Source organism: Polypterus senegalus, chromosome 4 (assembly GCF_016835505.1).
Source record: "Polypterus senegalus isolate Bchr_013 chromosome 4, ASM1683550v1, whole genome shotgun sequence".
Classification (NCBI taxonomy): domain Eukaryota; kingdom Metazoa; phylum Chordata; class Cladistia; order Polypteriformes; family Polypteridae; genus Polypterus; species Polypterus senegalus.
This window is the reverse complement of record NC_053157.1, coordinates 248,404,871-248,428,063: the sequence shown is the minus strand read 5'-3', so window position 1 is coordinate 248,428,063 and position 23,193 is coordinate 248,404,871. Positions and strand designations below refer to the sequence as shown.

Genomic DNA, 23,193 nt, shown 5'->3' with positions numbered 1-23,193 from the left:
AGGCAGCCCCGCTTTTAGCAGACCCCCTTGCAAGCAGGCCTGTGTGCTCTGTCTCTCTCTCTCTCAGAGCGCAGACACAGGCTGAGACAGCCCCTGCTGCAGCGTGGAGCGCGATCGCCTTCACACAGTTGTGTGCTTCGAGCACCCATTCCCGCTGGGTGAGATCCCTGCGAGATCGCCCGCTTGTCAGCAGCTGTCTGTAAACTCCCCTACCCCCATACGTCAGCGGGATCGAGACCGTGCAGACCCTTTGTCCATGACGGATGGATCTTTTAAAGTTAAGGGATTTTTAAAGATTAGCTTGTAAAGCTTGAGAATACTGCTAGTTCAGCACTTTAAAAATCACTCATAGTTAAATAATATGCAGTAGTTCCCTTTTAAATCAAGTTTGAGATGTCTAAAAAATCTAGCCTGGGCTGTATAATTTGTAATTATATATATACTAATAAAAGGCAAAGCCCTCACTCACTCACTCACTCACTCACTCACTCATCACTAATTCTCCAACTTCCCGTGTAGATAGAATTGGCAGGCTCATTCCTTACAGATTACTTACAAAAGTTGGGCAGGTTTCATTTCGAAATTCTCCGCGTAATGGTCATAACTGGAACCTATTTTTTCGTCCATATACTATAATAGACTTCTGCTCGAATTTTGTGCCTGCCCATAAAAGGCCGTCCGTCAGCGGCAATCCAATAGAAACACTTGAGCATTTAAACGGAGATTTATAAGAAAGCACATTAGGCTATCGACAGGTGTGCTGGTTTAACTAGAGGCCTTTGAAACACCCTTTGGCAAGCCACAAATACATCGGTCATTTTTTCAACTGTTTCCAAACCACATAGCCCCCCAGCTTCTATATGAACTTCTTAGAAAAATAATTTCTTTTATCTTTGTATAGCATTAAATGAGATACAAGTATTCTTCATGCAGACTATTTATGATTATTATAGGCGCCAAACGAGTATGTTTTTAAAAAACGGATGGCTGAATCCTTAATATTTCCAAGTTGATTCTCAAGCGTGTGTAAAAGCGTGCTCGTGTGTAGTCGCGTGAGCGCGCTCGTGCGTGCGTATAATATAAGATGCAGCATTTTTTCTATCTACGTGTGGACGATTAATTTACAAATTTATAGGAGTGAAGCAAACAATAGTAGTTTTTCATACCGAAACGGGTAATCCAATCAAGTAGTTTTTGTCTCGGCATCTGAAAATTCAAACAGGGGCCTCTCCTCTGAGAATATTCAGGAGTGGCTTTAAAGTGCAGGCCGATGGTGCATTAACTCTGACATAATAAAAGTATTCTGAACTACTTGCAGAAGGGACCCGCTTGTGAAATGCCTACAATTTGGAAATGGCCTCTCTCTGTACGGAGCCACCTGTTTTTAAAGGCTGAGATAACAAAACATTTTTGCTTTATAAACTCTCATTTGAACAACCGGTTAGTGACGGACTCCAGGAGTTTACTGTAACGGTGTTTTCATTCATTTCATTAAATGTAATTATTTTAATACAGAATAGTAACCCAAAATCCGGGTGATTTTAGACGTGTGAGTAATATAATGAAGTTATTTTTAAAAGTAACACCACACCGCACAAGAGAGACTGATTCCACGTGTGTTTTAGGATTTGCTGCGGTCAGTGATTTTTAATTTTTTGCTTAGCTCGTTTCTATCTCCTAGTAGCCTTTTGACAAAGGAAAACTCTGTAAATACACTTGTGCATTTAAACGGAGATTTATAAGAAAGCACAGGAGGCCATAGTGAGGTGTGCTGGTTTAACTAGAGAGGGGATGTAAGAAGTGCTTTTCTACACCTACGAAGTTCATCGAACTAAAATCATGTGTTTAAAATCAGCAGCTTTAGCTCGTGCTAGTGACCTCATAAATGGGAGCCAACCGCTCAGCACGCTTGTATAGCTCACAAAATAGCAGAGCTAATTACTCTTTCTGCTTAAACTAATGATCAGATATTCGGGTAATTCTTAATGAAATACTAAAGCGTTAGTGAACAAAAATACATTTTAAGTAGCCAAGTAAAATAACTGGTTGCTTTAACATGAAAATAAAGCATCTTTAGAAAATAAAGCATCTAAAAGCATCTTTGTAAAGGTCCGATTTTAAAACAGTATAAGAAAAATCCTTGTTTCCAAAAGAGTTCTGCCCATTTTTCCACTGTTTTCTTCATGGATCTTTGGAATCATTAATGCCTTTCTGATCACATCCATCCCAAACATAGCATAGAACTTAATTTCTGTACTCCTTTTAAATGATAATAGCCAGTATAAAGTCCCTAAAGGAACTGGAGACATCTGATATCTTCTGTCATATATGTTTTCTTGCTGGCCCAAGTCATTCAGATTCTGCTTACAACACAAATGTACGATTATTTTTTCTCAAATGGCCAAATCTTTGGCCTGCTAATCATGAAAAAATAAATACATAAATAAATCAGATTTTATTCTCATGACACTTTATTTGCATATTTTATTATACCTACCTAACTTTTATCAACATTTATCTATCTCTATATCTATTCTGTATCAGAAGGTAGTTTAAGTTAATTTGTTTTGGGTTCAATAGATGTATTTTTCATATTTTCGATTCTTATTTTCTTTTTTTCACATCTTCGAGTCCCCTTTTTGTTACTTCACGTCCCCTAGCGGGGTCAGCCCAGAGTTTGAGAACCACTGTTGTAGGGTTTTATTTTGTAAAACACTCTGTGGCATTTCAAGCTAAATTAGATTCCCTTGTTTATTCAGCCGTCCATCGGTGTTCCATTTTTGTTATAAATTGTATTTAGTCTCTCTTTATTTACTAAACATTTTATATGATGATTAGAAAACAGTTATCTTAATCAGGCTTTAATTTAAAACAGCATTTTCATCAACAGGTTATAACCACTTTGGTACTCAAGGGGCTTTGTATAATACAAAGTTTTAGAAATTCTGTGAATGCTTGGTAATAGCCTTCCATTTTACATCAGTTATGAACCCCTGAAAATAAGAACAGTTATAGGAGGTTATAGGAGCAGATACACTACAGGGCTGAGGATGATTAGGCTTTGGACACGTTAGGACAATCAGGATGGAAAATGTTTTAGTGAATAGTTACATTATATCTATTATATGTGTTAGCACAAGGATTAAAATGTTACTAAAACTATGAGGTTTTATTCTTTCTTTTTGTTAGTCCAGGTGACATAGGACAGCTGTCATTGAAAACTGCTTTACCCCTCTGTTTGTGAAAAAGCACCCTTTGTTTTAGTATCAGGGTCAAAGGATGTAAGTTTGAACTGTGATTCCAAGAGTCTGCAAACGTCTTGAATACGAGTCCAAGGACCAGGGTTTGTCCTTGGGACAAGGGATGAGGCCCGCGGGCCTTGAGTTTGACACATATGGACTAAATAGAACTTGAAAAGATATATTTTTTTGAATGTGACCGCACAATTCAGATCGAGTTGATGCGCACTACAGTACATCGAGCCCGCGTGCTATTGTGGTTTTGCCTGTGTGCTTCAATAAGTTACCCTCCCCTCGCTCTTACTTTTTTACCGTTCATCTAATGAATACACTGAGTATGGCTTTACCAAAACAATCATTGACGGCGAATAAGGTATCCAATATTCATAAAGCTTCAATTGGTGATCTGTATTTCTGCGTTAACCGCATATTTTTTCATACGTCTGAAACCAAGGGGATGCGAGGCTAAAATGAATCAGGAAGCGCGCGTACATACTTAGTGCATCCCCTCTCGGGAATCGAACCTCGGACGTCGGCGCTAGAGGCGAAATCTCTACCATTGCGGCACGGCATGTGGTTTGTCTATTTGAGCGTATGTAGATCGGGGTGTATATATATATATACATAATCATGTATATATATCATATATATATATACCCGCGCTTCACAGCGGAGAAGTAGTGTGTTAAAGAAGTTATGAAAAAGAAAAGGGAACATTTTAAAAATAACGTAACATGAGTGTCAATATACAGTAATTGTTTTGTGTTAGGAGTGTTGCTGTCATCAAGGATTTGATTATCATTATTTCTTTCAATCAGGTTCGTATTTGTAGGATGTGTTGTGTTCAAGTTACATTCCGTGTTTGTCAATCGTTGTAAAGATAACAGGTTTCATTCATCGATTCGTTTCTTACTGCATCAATAAACAGCTCGTCTTCCTCTTTATCTGAGACCTGACACACTGCATGCACGGGTTTTTTTTTTACACTGTCTTCCTTTAGCGGGACATTAACTTTTTCCACCGTGTGCTTTGTTTCCGTAGTAGCTGCACTTCTGAATATGCTTGTATGTGTCACACACTTCATATTTTTTTGCTGCCTTCTCAATTGTGTAATTCGATTTTTGTTTAGCACTCTTTGGAACTGTTGCTTCTTGTCTGTGCACTGCGTCAGTTCACGTGAGCCACTCGGTGTACATGCATCGAAGTTTCCCAGCTGTGCTGGTGCCATGTCGTGCTATGTCCACGGCTGTATTTAATGTTAGCTAAGACCCGGCACTTAAAAGTTTCTCTCGCAGTTTCGCCAAGTTTGTGCCAAACACCACCCTGACCATCTCATCTTCGTCTGCATAAGCACAGTCCTTCACCCGTGAATATTTAGCGGCAGTGTTTCTATTGGATTGCTGCTGACGTACGGTCTTATATGTGCAGGCACTAAATTAAGGTCAGAGGCGTAACTCCTCCTCCCACGGCCATCGAGCAGAAGTCTATTATACTATATGGACAAAAAGATAGGTTCCAGTTATGACCATTACGCGTAGAATTTTGAAATTAAACCTGCCCAACTTTTGTAAGGAAGCTGTAAGGAATGAGCCTGCCAAATTTCAGCCTTCTACCTACACGGGAAGTTGGAGAATTAGTGATGAGTCAGTAGTGAGTGAGTGAGTGAGTGAGTGAGTCAGTCAGTGAGTGAGTGAGGGCTGAGTTGAGTGAGTTTTATTAGTATAGATATAATTACAAATTATATAGCCCAGGCTAGATTTTTTAGACGTCTTAAACGTGATTTAAAAGGAACTACTGCATATTATTTAGCTATGTGTGATTTTTAAAGGGCTGAACTAGCAGTTATCTCAAGCTTTACAAGCTAATCTTTAAAAATCCCTTAACTTTGAAAGATCCATCGACCGAGGGTCTGCGCGGTCTCCAGCCCGCTGACGTATGGGGGTAGGGAAGTTTACAGACAGCTGCTGACAAGCGGGCGATCTCGCAGGGTCTCACCCAGCGGGAATGGGTGCTCGAAGCACACAACTGTGTGAAGGCGATCACGCTCCACGCTGCAGCAGGGGCTGTCTCAGCCTGTGTCTGCGCTCTGAGAGAGAGAGAGAGAGACAGAGCACACAGGCCTGCTTGCAAGGGGGTCTGCTAAAAGCGGGGCTGCTTGATTTCTTTCTGAGAAACCTGCTTCATTGCTAAGAATGTTTTTACTGCAGAGTCTGCTACTGGGAAATCTGATTCAATGTTGGTTCAGGAATTTCTGTGAGATGGAAAAAGATGGACCTGTAAGTGATAAAGCAAAGATGAGATAGATATTTTAATTGCTTGTTCATATTAAAATCATAGATAGAGCTGAAGAAAATGTTTCGCTTTTTTATACAGCACTTTCAGAAGTGGCTGGGAAGTGTGGGGAGACCGGCCGCTAGGTGAGGCCTGACCCGTGGTGCCCGAAACAGGGTGTGATCGCACTGGCTGGCTCATCTGTCTGTGAGATGGAAAAAAAGCAGCTTGACTTAGTTGAAGAAAAAATGAGATATTATAATGTCTTAAAACTGTAGATAGAACAAAATGCTTTGCTTTTTAGACTTTCGGCAGGGATCACACGTCCTCCGGAGAGAGGTCTGGGAAGTGGGGGAGGACTGGGAAGTATGGGGAAGCCTATGGTTAAGTGCAGCCTGACTCAGACCGTGTCTTTGATCTCACAGTTTGTCTGTGAGATGGAAAAAAGCAGCTTGACTTAGTTTGAAGCAAAGATGAGATGTTTTCATGGCGTGTTCATCTTAAAATCGTAGATAGAACAAAATGCTTCGCTTTTTTATACTTCCCTTTTCAGAACTGGCAGGGAAGTGTGAGAGACTGGGAAGTGTGGGAGACCGACCGTCAGGTGCTGCCTCACCAGGGCCGAAGCAGGCCCTTCAGGCTGGCAGGGTACGGATGGGAACGTCCTGGGATCGGTGCAGGACGACTTTGGGCATGTCTGATCTGGTCAGGACATGCCCCGGTCATGTCTGGGCTTGTGCTAGGTATAGGCTGTCACATGCCCGGGCTTGCCTTTCGGGAGAGGGGGGCGGTGGTGAGTTCAAACAGGGGGCAGACATCCAACAAACGGCTCTTGACAGTTTATTTCGCCCAGCAGGTGCAAGGCGGGTTCAACCTCGGGGCAGACATCCGTCAAACGGCCCGTTGACAGTTTATTGAACCAATCAGGTGCAAGGGGTGGGTTCAAGGAGGAGTCTGGGCAGGGACAGGGAGCCCTGGACCAATCCAATGCCAGGGGGAAGGGCTAAGTCATGTGTTGGGGAGGGGGAATTCCGGCGTGACGTCATCAGGAGGCGACGGGGCGGGAATCTGGTCTTGCGTCATCGGGGCAGGACCTCTGGTATGACGTCATAGGGGCGGGCTTAAAAGCCATCAATCATTATGATTGACAGCTCTAATTGTGATTTTGACACAAACCCCATGCCTATAACTACTAAGACGTTTTGTGGTGTCCTTCATGACCTTTCACTGTTGACAGAATCCCATGTTTTACTCAGATTCAGACAGCATCACCCTAAAGTCCTCTGATATTCCATCCACTGGTTTTTCCCGCCACCCATTTACATACCGTTGGCTCCTCCCTGTACAGTCTGTTAGGCCCTCCAAGCGACGTGCTCCCCTCCCCTTGTACCATTGGCTGGCCTTACGAATTCAGCCATTCCACCATTATCAGGAATGAAGAAAGGTGCAAACTCACAGTGACACGCACACACATAATCGAGACAGCCGCTACAGGTGTTTGCCCAACATTATACTGGAGGGGCCACATGGTCTTCAGCATTTCCCCACTTCAAGAGCTGGCTGTGATAACTGTACTCTCCGTTGGATCCTCTCTGGCCTGAATGCATATGTGTAAATGGATTATACATTGTATTATGGGAATGGAAGTTATCATTTACAACAAGTTAAATACATACATCTCTTTTTGTACCAGATTTCGCTTGTCTGATTATTTTTCTGCTATGATTAGAAAAGGGATGGGTGTTGACTCTGGTCTGTTCTTCATCAAGAAAGAACATATCCCAGAGGAGAAAGAGAGCCCCCTGCTGGACTGCCTACTCCATAAAATCCTGCAGGAGCCTTAATAGGAGCATCAGCAGAGAGAAGATGATACCCGGTATAGTGGGGTGAACATATTGTTTGGGAGGAGGTCTTCAACTTCTCTTCCTTCTGTGATTAAACTATCACCAATCACTCCAAACAATTAAAACTGCCCTTCACAGCATCAAAATACCAATAAATGTGTCTCATGACTGGTAATTCTTATCAAGTGACTCAGTTCTAAATCTTTTTCTTATCCAATCAAATATCTGTGCAAAGAGAGATAGAAGAAAATGAGAAGAGCTTCACTGCTCTGATACGGTATATTGAGGAAGCCCACAGGAAACTGACTGAGAGGATCACAGAACAAGGAAAGAGAGAAACAGAGAAGGCTCAAGGAGTCATGGAGCAACTGGAGAAGGAGATTGAGGAGCTAAAGAGGAGAGAAGATGAGCTGAAGGAGCTTTCAGAGACCAAGGACCATCTCCACTTTTTACAGGTGAGAGCAACACTCCACAGGGAGTCTGATCAGACTGGGGTGTGTGGGACCTGAGAACATTTAGAGAGAAAGTTAAAAGATCTGAAGAGCTTTTACAACATGACAAGAGCAGGCCATTCAGCTCAGCACAGACTGTCTGTTAATATTTCCTTAACATTTTCAATATTCTGTTTACAAAAAAAAAAACTTCCTACCTCCATGAGCATGATAGGCAGAAGAATCTACAGGTGTTTGTGTGACAAAATGAATTTTTATGAAATTTAAAAGATGACATCTAATATAAGATGTGCCAACTCTTCCACTAGATCACCTTCTATGTCTTGTGAGGTTTCTGAACTCTCTTGGGAAACGGGACAAAACTCCGAAGTGTGTCCTGAAGCGCGATTGCCACGTATGTGGAAGGCTGCTTCTCTGTTGCTGGGACAACTGCCGGTGCTTTAATCACCTGTCATCAATGGGTGATGCAAGGGAATTATAAATGCAGGGAACATTTTAATTTGGCCACTAACCTGGCCATGACCCTACCTGACTGATGTGTCTGTGTATAGGAGAGCAGTACTAATAAATAACTGTGCTATTCCTGGTTCAAGCTGAATAAAGCTGGTTTTAAGTACTGAGACTCAGATTCATGTTTTGGGGTGCAAGACAGGGACTCACACGTCACAGTCTCCATCCTTAAACTGATGAAATTCAAATCCTTCAGAATTTCCTCACAGCTCAGACCCCATGGTCCAGTATCGTTTCTCGTCTCTCATCTTTCTCATGTCTTTTATCTCACACTCCACACAATAGTCATGATATCAACTGTGTTTCACAGACATTATGGAGATTCTCATCTTGATTTACACTCCACACATGGTGGTCGCTATATAACTCAGCTTGCCGTAGCTTTCTCTACTTTGTGTAGCTGATGATGGTGATGAAGACTCAAAGACTCCCAGGATTTCCGCACAAATCACACTTTGGAGCTGCAGACCTTCAATTGTATAATCATATTGAAGAGCTTTATTCCTAATAGTGTTAGTCAACACATTTAATTTAATTAAGTTTGCCTCAAAACCATAAAAAGCCCAATGCCTTGTTTTGTATGCCAAGTGAATTCTGGGACTGCCTGCCCCTCTAAGTCCCTTTATCTTGACTCACTTCTCATGGAGTCCTGCGTGAAAAGCTCATTGATAGTTAAGTTCTCTGATGCTCCACTACACTCCACCAAATATTCTCTCATAAATAACCAACAAGTCAATGACCGGCGTGCTCACCATCTAAACCCAAGCTGACTGCCCACCACACTGATCCTTATTTCAGAAGAGCCCCCTCTTACCAGCATTACTTACTTTTTAATGTCTCCTTTCTGAAATCTCATCCCCTTTTCTCTCCTGATGCAGACTTTCTCATCTCTCTGTGACCTTCCTGCTGATGGAGACTCGCTGAGCTTCACTGTCACTGCTGATTTCTCTTCTGAGGACCTGAGAAAGGAGCTGTCAGGTCTGACAAAGAGTCTGGAGAAGATCAGCCAGTGGGTCATAATGACAAGGACTCCATCAGGTAAGTGTGAGTGTCTGGTGACATTGTGTTTGTTATTGAAGTCCATGAGCAGGACCAGAGTGACAATAAGAGGAGAGGTGAGAATCATGAAGACGACTTGCTCTTTATCACTGAACTGTCAGTATTTGCTGTTAAGGATTTTTCTCTATATAGCGCCTTTCACCATGACTAGCTGAGTTGTAACAGACTCTCAAAATAAACATCTGCTTTTAATCACATACTTTGGAATTTTAAATTGAAATATTATATTTCTTATACTCTTTTCATATACTCTCGTAAAAATCCACATTTTTCATTTGACTTTGGGATTCTATTCATTTCCTTTGCTTTCCTCAATTTAAGATTAATGAACAGAATTGTGTTTCAAAATGGCTAAGCCGGCTCAATGCACAAATGAATTGTTTATTTGAGAACAGCGGAGACGTTAATGGAATCAAATTGAGCTCAGCGTCAGTGCTTTATAACATCAGAACATCTCAATCTGCTCCTGCTGTCTTCGGTGTCCATTACATTCTACTGGATGGAGTCCACGTTAAAAGTTCACGTTCATCCATTTTCAGCTGTGCTCACCCTGGGCTCTCGTGTTTTATGTGCCTGATGTTGTTTGCTCAGAAGTCATGTCTCTCACCGACATTTAAAAGGATTTTACGGACCAAAAGCATTTTATTTGATATATTTTGGTATTGAAGATAAACAAACTGGAGGACTACATCAGAACTCTGACTGCTTGAGGACCACCTGAACATTTCATTGAGTGCAGACTCAGAGCACAAATGTGACAAATTCACAGTTAAAACACACTTTACAAATTAAGAATTCCATACGTTTACACTTAAATATAGCGATTTGCTTAAACACAAACTAAGGTTAAGCAGCCAAGGGCACAGAGTCCATGCCGGTGGTCCAACACATTAGACAAATACTGTATGTCTGTATTGTGGGCACAAAGAGCTGAGGTACCACCCTGAAATACCCTGTTTAATGATGAAGATGAAAAAGAGCACAAAGACGGAGCACAATGATGACGTTTCCTGTAATCAAAGGCTTTCAAGGTAAAGTCTTAGGGTTAGGGAACTAAAATTGTTAATTAACATTAGGGTTTAAAAAAAACAATAACTTTAAGATTAGGGGCCTAGGGAAGGGCAAGACAATACAAATTCAGGCCTAAGTGTTACTTTTAACATTAAGCATTAAAATAAAAACTTATTAAGATTAGGCATATGGAGCAGGAATAGGGTAATCTTAACCTCCGGTGTCGTCATGAGTGATGTTAACATAGTCCAATTTTAAGCCCTAGGACTGTTATTAACATCAGGGCCTTAAAATAGTGACCTTAAGGTTAGTGTTGTAGGGAAGGGTAAGACGATCCAACTGACTTAATTGTCCCCACGGAGGGGCTTTTAAAATCAGGGCCTAGTCGAGCCTTAAGCCCTGAGACTCTTATTAGCATCAGAGCACTACAACAGTGACTTTAAGGTAAGGGGTATGGCGAGGGGTAGGGCAGTCATTCAAACAAATACCTAGGGATGAGGGAAAGGGAATATAAAATATTTGTCTACACATGCTTAATCATATCGTCCATCCAAAAGCTAAGCAAAGCAATGGCAGACTCACAAGTAAGACATTCTTCCTGACCTGACTGTCCATCAACTGAAATGCTGGGTTACAGATCGTATTAGGTAGGGTTGCAACAAATTGACTGTTTCATTAATGTATTTATAGTATGATATGGTGTAATCTGAGGTAGAAAGATGGTTGAATAAGGGAAAACCTTGTGTACAGCAATCATCAATTCTGATACCAGATTAATAGGTGGTTCTTTAGCAAAGTCCAAAATACCCAGGGATGAAAATCACTCCATTCTGAACTGGCATTCCTACAAATTTTGCCAAAAGATCCACAATATGGATCTGTCTAATAACCTCAACCTGTATATTATATTGTTTTGTGGAAAAATAAAGATAGAAATTACAATCCACCACCACTAATCTTGATTTTAAAAATCTAGGTTTCAAATCAGTTATTGTATTACACTTTTTCAAATGCAATATTTGAGGGGTATCAGATCTGGCCTGATTAGACTTTTCATCTTTTTGATGCAAGCCACTCATCATTTCATCCCCTTCAGGATTATTGGAAATAGCCTTTGTCATATTGGCTTTTACTGCATCCCCATCTGTAGAATAAACAGATGCAATTATTTTCCAAGATCTGACTTTTCTAACTGTAATTTGTTTCGTATTAGTAGGTATAATTGGATCAGAACTTGGAGTCTGCACAATTGCATGCATCGGAGATGGTATATTTACCTGTTGTGACTCAACATGAGTAGAGTCCCTATCTAAACGAACAGGATCCAGCTGTTGAGTTGGTTGTGGTGATGACACACCAGGATGTTCACCAGACCTAGAAACCAATATAAGCAAATATGTTGTTGGAGAAGGCCCTCTGGACAAGGTTTTGGAAAAGGCCTATCCTCTGGACAATAACCTAAAAGCTGTTTATAAGATTCCACAGAGGTATTCGTTAGATTTTTATTGTAACTTTTGTTGCAAATAAAATGGCCTTATGCAAGGCTAGTTCATCAAACGTAGGTAAGTCTTTCAAAAGTTTGTCAATTTCCTCCACATATTGAGCTCTAAGTATGGCAATCGTGCCCTCTAATCACCTCTCAGTATTCACCATTAAACTGTTGTAAACTTATAGATTAGGTTTGAAAAAAGATGTTAGGCGTATAAAATGTTTTGCCATACCTTTTGGTAACTGGCCTTTTTGGACCACCTCCAGATGATGGACTGCCTGTGGAATTTTAAAGTAGATCTTATTGGGCCTGTCTGAAGATGTCATCTTATTCTAAAAAAATCAATAAATAACTTTCTAGAGACAGCCAGTAAGAGTAATTGGGCAAGAAGGGCCTTGACAAGGGAGGAGACCAATATCCCAATGGTCACTCGAACAGAACCTCAGACGTCCTCTGCTGAGATGAGAGAAACAGTTGGAAAGACAACAATCTCAGCAGCACTCCATCCATCAAGAGTTTATCGTAGAGTAGCCAGAGAGAAGTAACTCTCGAGTAAAAGACAAATGACAGCCTAGAGCATCAAGGGAAAGATTCAATGATCTGATGAGACACAAATTAATCTTTTTAGACAGAAGTCCAAGCAGGATGTCTGGAGAGGACCATCATCTCTTCAGTGATCCTAATGGCACGTAAGGGGTACTGAGAGACCAGACAGGAAAGGGGGTGGCTAAATGGGGTACGTGGCCCAAAGTGATGTCATTGGGTATGTCAGTTGTCTGATATGTAGGGGAGCAAGGAGCTGAAGAATTAGGCAACAGTGCCACCCCTCAGGTCAGGATGGAATTACAATCAGATAAGCCTTTGTATTGTCTGCCAAGTGCCCGTTTGTGACAGGAAATTCAAATCAACATTATGGTTCATTTCTTTTATAACTCATATATGTTTGATTTAACTGCAGCACATTTGTAATATATGTGTAAAAATTTAACCAACATTACACAATGTCATCTTCACTGTTTCCATTCTTCATCTCTTTTCTTTTTATTTTCAGGTCATGAAGCTCCAATTTTTGCCCTCCTGCCCCTTGAACCTCAGAGCAGAGATGACTTTTTAAAATGTGAGTTTGTGCTTTGATTAAATGAATCATCAGAATAGAAATCATTTCATTTTAATATACCAGGGCAGGCATATGGCATGGAAGTTTGAATGAGGTGACATTCTGGGGTCCTGTGACTGGTGCATTATGGGAGAGTGAGACTCAGGACAGGAGAGCCCCAAAGCTGTCAATTTAACCCTAGTCTTGATATGTCCAAAATGTTAACAAAAAAAAAAAAAAATCCCATGGGGCATACTTTTTTTACCAGGCTTTCTTTATCCATATATATATATATATATATATATATATATATATATATATATATATATATATATATATATATATATATATATATATGGATATGAGCCAAAAGTATCAGTTTAATAAAAGACACAATTGTATGTGAAATAAGTTAAAGCTATATAATAGATAAAGGAGGAATGTAGTGTGCTGTGGTGTTTAAGACTTTGGACTTCAAACTCTGAGGTTGTGGGTTCAATCCTACCACTGACACCATTGTGTGACTTGAGCAAGTCTCTTCACCAGCCGGTACTGCAATTGGAAAAAAATGAAAAGGAAACAATGGAATCTCAGATGATGGGAGTCATCTTGGATAAGATGACAGGAAACACAATAAAGAAAGAAAGAGAGAGACAATGACATATGGGAAAGATAATAGATAGATAGATAGATAGATAGATAGATAGATAGATAGATAGATAGATAGATAGATAGATAGATAGATAGATAGATAGATAGATAGATAGATAGATAGATAGATGATAAAAAGTGTTATTTAATAAAGCCAGCGGTGAGTGTGAACAGTCCATTAGAACTCTGACATTGACAATGACTTTGTGGCGTTTATCCTAATTTCTGATGACTGAGACGACTTCTAAATGGCCGACATGGCTGCTTTTCACTTTGTTCTCTGTTGTTGTTTTTTTATGATTTAATTTCAATCCCCACAGATTCTGTCCAATCAGATGAGCTCTTTACTACAGTTGTGCTTGAAAGTTTGTGAACCCTTTAGAATTTTCTATATTTCTCCATAAATATGACCTAAAACATCATCAGATTTTCACTCAAGTCCTAAAAGTAGATAAAGAGAAACCAATTAAACAAATGAGACAAAAATATTATACTTGGTCATTTATTTATTTAGGAAAATGATTGAATATTCCATATTTGTGAGTGGCAAAAGTATGTGAACCTTTGCATTCAGTATCTGGTGTGACCCCCCAATAACTGCAACTCAGTGTTTCCAGTAACTTTTGCTCATTCCTGCACACCGGCTTGGAGGACTTTTAGCCCATTCCTCCGTACAGAACAGCTTTAACTCTGGGATGTTGGTGGGTTTCCTCACATGAACTTCTCTCTTCAGGTCCTTCCACAACATTTCGATTGGATTAAGGTCAGGATTGACTTGGCCATTCCAAAACATGAACTTTATTCTTCTTTAACCATTCTTTGGTAGAACGACTTGTGTGCTTAGGGTCATTGTCTTGCTGCATGACCCACCTTCTCTTGAGATTCAGTTCATAGACCGATGTCCTGGCATATTCCTTTAGAATTCTCTGATATAATTCAGAATTCATTGTTCCATCAACGAAGGCAAGCCATCCTGGCCCAGATGCAGCAAAACAGGCCCACACCATGATACTACCACCACCATGTTTCACAGATGGGATGAGGTTCTTATGCTGAAATGCAGTGTTCTCCTTTCTCCAAACATAACACTTTTGATTTAAACCAAAAAGTTCTATTTTGGTCTCATCCGTCCACAAAACATTCTTCCAATAGCCTTCTGGTTTGTCCACTTGATCTTTAGCAAACTGCAGATGAGTAATAATGTTTGTTTTGGAGAACAGTGGCTTTCTCCTTACAACCCTGCCATGCACACCATTGTTGTTCAGTGTTCTCCTGATGGTGGACTCATGAACATGATCATTAGCCAATGTGAGAGAGGCCTTCAGTTGCTTAGAAGTTACCCTGGGGTCCTTTGTGACCTCGCCGACTATTACACGTGTGCCTTGCTCTTGGCGTGATCTTTGTTGATCGACCACTCCTAGGGAGGGTAACAATGGTCTTGAATATCCTCCATTTGTACTCAATCTGTCTGACTGTGGATTGCTGGAGTCCAAACTCTTTAGAGATGGTTTTGTAACGTTTTCCAGCCTGATGAGCATCAACAACTCTTTTTGTGAGGTCCTCAGAAATCTCCTTTGTTCGTGCCATGATACACTTCCACAAACATGTGTAGTGAAAAGCAGACTTTGATAGATCCTGTTCTTTAAATAACACAGGGTGCCCACTCACACCTGACTGGCATCCCATTGATTGAAAACACCCGACTCGAATTTCACTTTCAAACTAACTGCTAATCCCAGAGGTTCACATACTTTTGCCACTCACAAATATATCACATTCGATCATTTTCCTTAATAAATAAATGACCAAGTATAATATTTTTGTCTCATTTGTTTAACTGTTTTCTCTTTATCTACTTTTAAGACTTGAGTGAAAATCTGATGATGTTTTAGGTCATATTTATGCAGAAATATAGAAAATTCTAAAGGGTTCACAAACTTTCAAGCACAACTGCATTTGAGTCTCCTCAGCACAGCTCCTGATTGGTTCTTGTTAATTGTCTGTGTTGTGCTCCGCCCCCAGTCCCGTTACACACTCCCAGATTTCCTCACTCATTTTCTTTTCTCTCCTTTCAGACTCCTGCCCACTCACACTGGACATCCACACAGCACACAGAGTTCTCCGTCTGTCTGAAGGAAAAAAGAAGGTGACACATGCGTTGACAAAGACTGCTTATCCAGATCATCCTGACAGATTTGACTGTTATGTCCAAGTTCTGTGCAGAGAGGCTCTGACTGGGACTCGCTGTTACTGGGAGGTGGAATGCAGTGCAGGTGACCTAATGATTGGAGTCTCATATAAAGGACTGGGTAGGAAAGGACAGAGTGTGGAGTGCGGCCTTGGAAAGAATGACAAGTCCTGGTGTTTGAAGTGGTCTAATTCCCAGTACTCTGTGCATCACAATAACAAGCAGTCTGTAATCAAAGCTCCCTATAGCCCCAGAGTAGGTGTGTATCTGGACTGGCCTGCTGGCTGTCTGTCATTTTATAGCGTCTCAGAAACAATGACCCTCCTGCACAGGCTCAAAACCTCCTTCACTGAGCCCCTTTATCCAGGGTTTTGTCTTAATGGTTACTTCAGTGTAACAATCTGCGATCTAACACAAAGTGACCTCTAACCAGCATCCTTCACAGGTCACTTGATGTCCCCACAAGCTCAGGTGTATTTGTGTTTGTAGTTTGCATTAAAAATTAATTTTAAAGGATGGGTGGTGGGCAGCACCTATGTGAGTGAATTTGGTGATAAGAATGAGGGGCGAGTGCAGCTGTCAGGGTCTCCACTGTGTATTACAGGCCTCATCAGCAGATGGCAACTATGACTTCTAAATCTGTTATCTTCATGCAACCTGAGGGGTTAAAAGGAAGACGAAAAGATGAAAAAAGAGTGAGGGGTTAGGATAATAGAGAAGAGAGTCAGGGGGATAAAGGGTGAGATGAGTGACCTGAGACAGAGTGAGTCAAACGAGTGTGTCACTTGTGTGTTTGTGAGGTTTGTTCCTTCCACCTGATTTTCTCCTCTTTGACCCGTCACACGCTGATGGCCATCCTGTGATCACAGATTGTATTCCTCGTTGATCAAATCCGTATCTCGATGTGTGACTGACGTCTGATTCTTTAAGCACTCGCTCATCGGACAGGTTGTCACCCAATGCGCTCTTTATTGCTGACCTGAGCCCTGCTGCCCTCTCTTCTCTTCTGTCACCTCGGTCATTGCTTCAGTCCCTGCTGTGTGACCTCATAAAGTCACTAGTCTGTCTGGTCACTCAGGTCCTCGTCACAGCTGCACACTGGCAGTCGTTCAAACTCTACAGGCTGACAGCCATGTTGTCCTGTCGTCTGGATGTTTGTGTTGGTTGAGATTGTCTCCTGCTGACCTTAGGGGCTTTTTTTTTATTATTTTTTATTAATTTTATTGGAATCCATACAAAGCAATCAAGTTTTTACAAAAAGAAAAATTGAGTTAAGAACAGATCGATCCCCACCCTTGGGGGCTTTTTGAGCTCAGGATTAGTGAACAAACCATCGTGAAAAGAAAATGTCAGTCAATAGGGTGGACAGGTGGGCACATTCTGGGCAAAATGTCACTCTAAAGTCAATGAGCACACTGGACAAATCGTCAATCACTGATAATCGACCCTCATCATATGCTGTAAACTCAGACGCTGGTCATGTGACTTGCAACTTAATGACATTCCTGTGACTTTCAGGGCTGTGACATCAGCTGATTCCTCTGGAGCCAAACTGCTCCCTCTTGTGGCCTCTCTGCATATTAAATGCATGAAAAACTCAGTTTTTATTGAGATCTAAAAAATATTGATATTAACTTGAAGGACATTTTGATTTTGTAAGAATTAATTATGTAAAATAATGTTTACTTTAAATTAATCTCTTGTTAATTATGAATAGGTGTTACATTCATAGAAATAAATGACTTATTGATGCTTCACAGTTTGTAAAATTTAATTTCCTTATTAATTTAAAAATATATAATAAAAAACAAAAGGACGACCGTTATTTGTCAGATTTGTTCATTTGGTAACTTTTGATTTATAAATTCCTCTGATCATATCTCAGGTTTCTATGTTCTGATGATATTAGAACTTCTTGTTTATGAATAATCCTCTTTAATAAAAGAACAAATCTCTGTGTATTTGTCCAGTTACTTTGTCTTTCCAACAGATGTTGCTTCACAAACATTAGCACAGCTTTTATGACTCCCATACAAAATAATATCATCCAGTTACAGAGCCGCAGCACCAGAAGTCACCTCTGATATCGGCCAGCAGTTTTATGACAGAATGTGTGTTAGGGTGAGTGTGATTAGTGGGCACCATACCAGCCTGTAAACCTCCCTGCTGGCACACAACTGCTGGTCCAGACCTGCTGCAGTTTGTTGTTTTTTGGCTCTGCGAATAGAATAGCATACAGCATAGACATATGCATTGCATTTGTCATTCCAACAGATGGCACATCACAAACATTTGTAGTAATGCATTTTACTACTACAAATATTTGTGATTTGCCATCTGTTGAAATGACAGTTGCAATGTACTTTATTATTGCATGATTTTCAAAACACATTCTAAGAGATGGTGCTCTGCTAACATTAACACTGAGATGTACATTGATTACTTAGAATTCAACCCATCTTAGACGTGTAGCACAGCTAGTTTCATAATACAATGTGAAACATTAAATATATTTATTACAATATTATTTTTAAAAAAATGGAGGGTGCCAGAAAAAATATGGTGATGCCATATGAATATTTTATCCTTAAGTTCACAGCAATGAAGCTAATTATTGATGCAGATAAGCATTGCTCCCCAGTCTGATTGTTTGTGTTCTGCTGTGTGTGTTTGTCCCCATGTATGAGTGTGTCCATGTGACACATGATAGTCCGCTATGACAAGATGAGTTATCCTTGTAACTCCAGTCTGACCCCCCATTCCATATCAGGGGATGTGCAGCTGCTAATAAATCCTGACATTAAACTTTATCAGGTATGCTTGTTAATCACTTTTGTTTTTTCCCTCCATAATATTTAAGTGATGTCTGCTTGCATTCTGTACGCACTGCTGATATTATATGAGGAGTCAAAGCTGCTGTAATTCTTTTAAAATGTACTTTAGCAGTAAGAAGAGATGGCTACTTCAGTCACCTCTCGAAGGGCAGCAGCTGATATTCAGACTTGCTTCAATCGACACCAAGTGTGCCAAGTGTCCTCCAACCTGGAGCTCCAAATAGGTGGCTTTGACTTCAACGGGCGCCAACTGGGAGGAACTTGGAGTTCAAAACACTAAAGATTCCTGCAATTCTTTGAAATGCCCACTAGAGGTAGGAAGTCATAATTGTGAGGTGCTAAGACGTTCAATAAACCTCCAATGAAAAATAAAAACTGCGGACAACGTTTTCCCTTGCCCGGACGCGGGTCACCGGGGCCCCCCTCTGGAGCCAGGCATGGAGGTGGGGCTCGATGGCGAGCGCCTGTTGGCCGGGCCTGCACCCATGGGGCTCGGCCGGGCACAGCCCGAAGAGGTAACGTGGGTCCTCCTCCCCATGGGCTCACCACCTATGGGAGGGGCCAAGGAGGTTGGGTGCAGTGTGAGTTGGGTGGTGGCGGGCGGGACCTTGGCGGTCTGATCCTCGGCTACAGAAACTGGCTCTTGGGACGTGGAATGTCACCTCTCTGAAGGGAAGGAGCCTGAGCTAGTGTGCGAGGTGAGAGGTTCCGCTAGATATAGTCGGACTCACCTCGACGCACAGCTTGGACTCTGGAACCAATCTCCTTGAGAGGGGCTGGACTCTCTACCACTCTGGAGTTGCCCCGGTGAGAGGCCGAGCAGGTGTGGGCATACTTATTGCCCCCACTGGAGCCTGTGCATTGGGGTTTACCCCGGTGGACGAGAGGGTGGCCTCCCTCCGCCTTCGGGTGGGGGAAGGGTCCTGACTGTTGTTTGTGCGTATGCGCGAACAGCAGTTTGGAGTATCCACCCTTTTTGGAGTCTCTGGAGGGGTTGCTAGAGGGCATACCTTCTGGGGATTCCCTCGTTTTGCTGGGAGACTTCAATGCTCACGTGGGCAATGACAGTGAGACCTGGAAGGGCGTGATTGGGAGGAATGGCCCCGATCTGAACCCGGCGGTGTTTTGTTATTGGACTTCTGTGCTCGCCACGGATTGTCCATAACGAACACCATGTTCAAGCATAAGGGTGTTCATATGTGCACTTGGCACCAGGACACCCTAGGCCTCAGGTCGATGATCGACTTTGTGGTCGTGTCGTGGACTTGCGGCCATATGTCTTGGACACTCGGGTGAAGAGAGGGGCGGAGCTGTCAACTGATCACCACCTGGTGGTGAGTTGGCTTCGATGGTGGGGGAAGATGCCGGTCAGACCTGGTAGGCCCAAACGTGTTGTGAGGGTCTGCTGGGAACGGCTGGCAGAGTCCCCTGTCAGAAGTAGCTTCAACTCCCACCTCCGCAGAACTTCAACCACGCCCCGAGGGAGGTGGGGACATTGAGTCCAATGGGCCATGTTCCGTGCCTCTATTGTTGAGGCGGCTGACCGGAGCTGTGGCCGCAAGGTGGTCGGTGCCTGTCGTGGTGGCAATCCCCGAACCCGTTGGTGGACACCGCTGGTGAGGGATGCCGTCAAGCTGAAGAAGGAGTCCTATAGGACTTTTTGTCCTGTGGGTCTCTGGAGGCAGCTGATAGGTACCGCAGGCCAAGCGAACGCTGCTTCGTTGTTGCTGAGGCAAAACTCGGGCATGGGAGGAGTTTGGAGAGGCCATGGAGAACGACTTTGGACGGCTTCGAGGAGATTCTGGTCCACCGTCCGCGTCTCAGGAGGGGAAGCAGTGCAGTGTCAACACCGTATATGGTGGGGATGGTGCGCTGCTGACCTCACTTCGACGCTAGGGTCGGTGGGAGGAGTACTTCAAGACCTCCTCAATCCCACTAACATGCCTTCCACGAGGAAGCAGAGCCTGGGGACTCTGAGGTGGGCTCTCCCATCTCTGGGACTGAAGTCACCGAGGTGGTCAAAAACTCCTTGGTGGCAGGGCCCCGGGTGGATGAGATACGCCCGAGTTCCTTAAGGCTCTGGATGTTGTAGGACTGTCTTGGTTGACACGCCTCTGCAACATCGCATGGACATCGGGACAGTGCCTCTGGATTGGCAGACCGGGGTGGTGGTCCCCTCTTTAAAAGGGGACCGGAGGGTGTGTTCCAACTATAGAGGGATCACACTCCTCAGCCTCCCTGGAAAAGTCTATTCGGGGTTCTGGAGAGGAGGGTCCGTCGGATAGTCAACCTCGGATTCAGGAGGAACAGTGTGGTTTTCGTCCTGGTCGCGAACAGTGGACCAGCTCTTCACCCTTAGCAGAGTCCTGGAGGGTGCATGGGAGTTTGCCCGACCGGTCTACATGTGTTTTGTGGACTTGGAAAAGGCATTCGACCGTGTCCCTCGGGAATCCTGTGGGGGTGCTCGGGAGTATGGGGTACCGGACCCCTGATAAGAGCTGTTCGGTCTCTGTACAACCGTGTCAGAGCTTGGTCCGCATTGCCGCAGTAAGTCGAGCCCGCTTCCAGTGAGAGTTGGACTCGCCAGGGCTGCCCTTTGTCACCATTCTGTTCATAACTTTTATGGACAGAATTTCTAGGCGCAGCCAGGGTGTTGAAGGGGTCCGGTTTGGTGGACTCAGGATTGGGTCACTGCTTTTGCAGATGATGTTGTCCTGTTTGCTTCATCAGGCCGTGATCTTCAGCTCTCTGGATCGGTTCGCAGCTGAGTGTGAAGCGGCTGGGATGAGAATCAGCACCTCCAAATCCGAGAGTATGGTCCTCAGCCGGAAAAGGGTGGAGTGCCCTCTCAGGGTTGGGGGAGAGATCCTGCCCCAAGTGGAGGAGTTCAAGTATCTCGGGGTCTTGTTCACGAGTGAGGGAAGAATGGAGCGTGAGATCGACAGGCGGATCGGTGCGGCATCCGCAGTGATGCGTGCTCTGCATCGGTCTGTCGTGGTGAAAAGGAGCTGAGCCGTAAGGCAAAGCTCTCAATTTACCAGTCGATCTACCTTCCTACCCTCACCTATGGTCATGAGCTATGGGTAGTGACCGAAAGAACGAGATCGCGAATACAAGCGGCTGAAATGAGTTTCCTCCGCAGGGTGTCTGGGCTTTCCCTTAAAGATAGGGTGAGAAGCTCAGTCATCCGGGAGGGGCTCAGAGTAGAGCCGCTGCTCCTCCGCATCGAGAGGAGTCAGATGAGGTGGCTCGGGCATCTGATCAGGATGCCTCCTGGACGCCTCCCTGGTGAGGTGTTCCGGGCACGTCCAACCGGGAGGAGGCCCCGGGGAAGACCCAGGACACGCTGGAGGGACTATGTCTCCGGCTGGCCTGGGAACGCCTTTGGGATTCTCCCGAAGAGCTGGAAGAAGTGGCCGGGAGAGGGAAGTCTGGGCCTCTCTGCTTGCTGCTGCCCGACCCGACCTCGGATAAGCGGAAGAGAATGGATGGATGGATGGATGGATAAGACGTAATATACGGTAAGTCGTAACAATTAAATACTAAGCCATAAAATATAATAATAGTATTGATCAAGTGCTGGTGACCTGCTATTATTATTAGCAGACATTTATTTAATTTGGTGCTCCTTCATTAGTGACAAAACATTTAAAGTTGTGACCGCACAATTAAAAAAGATTACTTACACAATCAAATGAGGTGACGCACAAAGTTAGAGATGACGTGCTCACAATCAGAAGGGTGACGACAAGTCAAAGTGTACGGAAAGGGTGGGCACCTTGGCAAAGCAAAAGGAAAATGCTAATTGGTGGTATGCGGTGGGCTGGCACCCTGCCCGGGGTTTGTTTTCTGCCTTGCACCCTGTGTTGGCTGGGATTGGCTCCAGCAGACCCCCGTGACCCTGTAGTTAGGATATAGCAGGTTGGATAATGGATGGATGGATGAAATTGCATGCAAAACAAATTTTAGAATGAAAATCAGTTTGTGAAACAAAACTCTGCCATTTCACTCCTTACTAGTGAGATGTCAGCAGGAGTTTAGATGGGGATTTTAATTTTCATTAACATGCAGCAATTCGATGAGGGAGCAACAAAAGCAGACAAGCATAAAATCAATAAACCAGTGGGGAGGCCATTAGGTCAGGACGACTCTCCCTTAGTCACTTGTCCTTATTCGACTGTCACGTCTGTCACGTCATCAGTGTCTTGATTGGACTGCTCAGTGTTGAGTGACATGTTGTGTTCCACCCAATTTCTCTGAACTGAAGATGCACCCCAGTGGTCTGGACTTGATGTATATAGTACTTTAGTACATTAAGTTACACTAAACTGGTTAGCGTGAGTCTGTAGGCCAGAAAAACACAGCAAGAGGACATTGAGAATAAAGAATGAGCTGAATAAATCAGACTGGGAAAGTTTAGTTGGTCCAGAAATAGAAATATACATGACAAGCTCTTTCTACACTGGGTACAAATTTTCTGATAAATGGAGTTTGGGAGCTTTGGACATGAGGTAGAGATCAGCAGTGGACAGTGTGGCAGACCATTGAA

The 23,193-nt window shown here is 43.0% G+C and overlaps 1 protein-coding gene across 1 annotated transcript; it reads left to right on the top strand.

The window, feature by feature from the left end:
• The first annotated feature begins 9,254 nt into the window (after positions 1-9,254).
• On the top strand, positions 9,255-17,762 carry LOC120528431 (tripartite motif-containing protein 16-like). Its single transcript, XM_039752585.1, has 3 exons — positions 9,255-9,354; positions 12,927-12,992; positions 15,698-17,762. The coding sequence occupies exons 1-3, from the start codon at positions 9,336-9,338 to the stop codon at positions 16,237-16,239; spliced, it is 627 nt and encodes a 208-aa protein (XP_039608519.1). The 5' UTR covers positions 9,255-9,335; the 3' UTR covers positions 16,240-17,762.
• Positions 17,763-23,193: the final 5,431 nt, after the last annotated feature.

What these genes read in the sequence shown, in the direction of transcription:
- LOC120528431 (XM_039752585.1), top strand. An exon ending in CAGAGATGACTTTTTAAAAT is followed by an intron (nt 12,993 to 15,697) that starts GTGAGTTTGTGC and finishes CTCTCCTTTCAG; the next exon opens with ACTCCTGCCCACTCACACTG.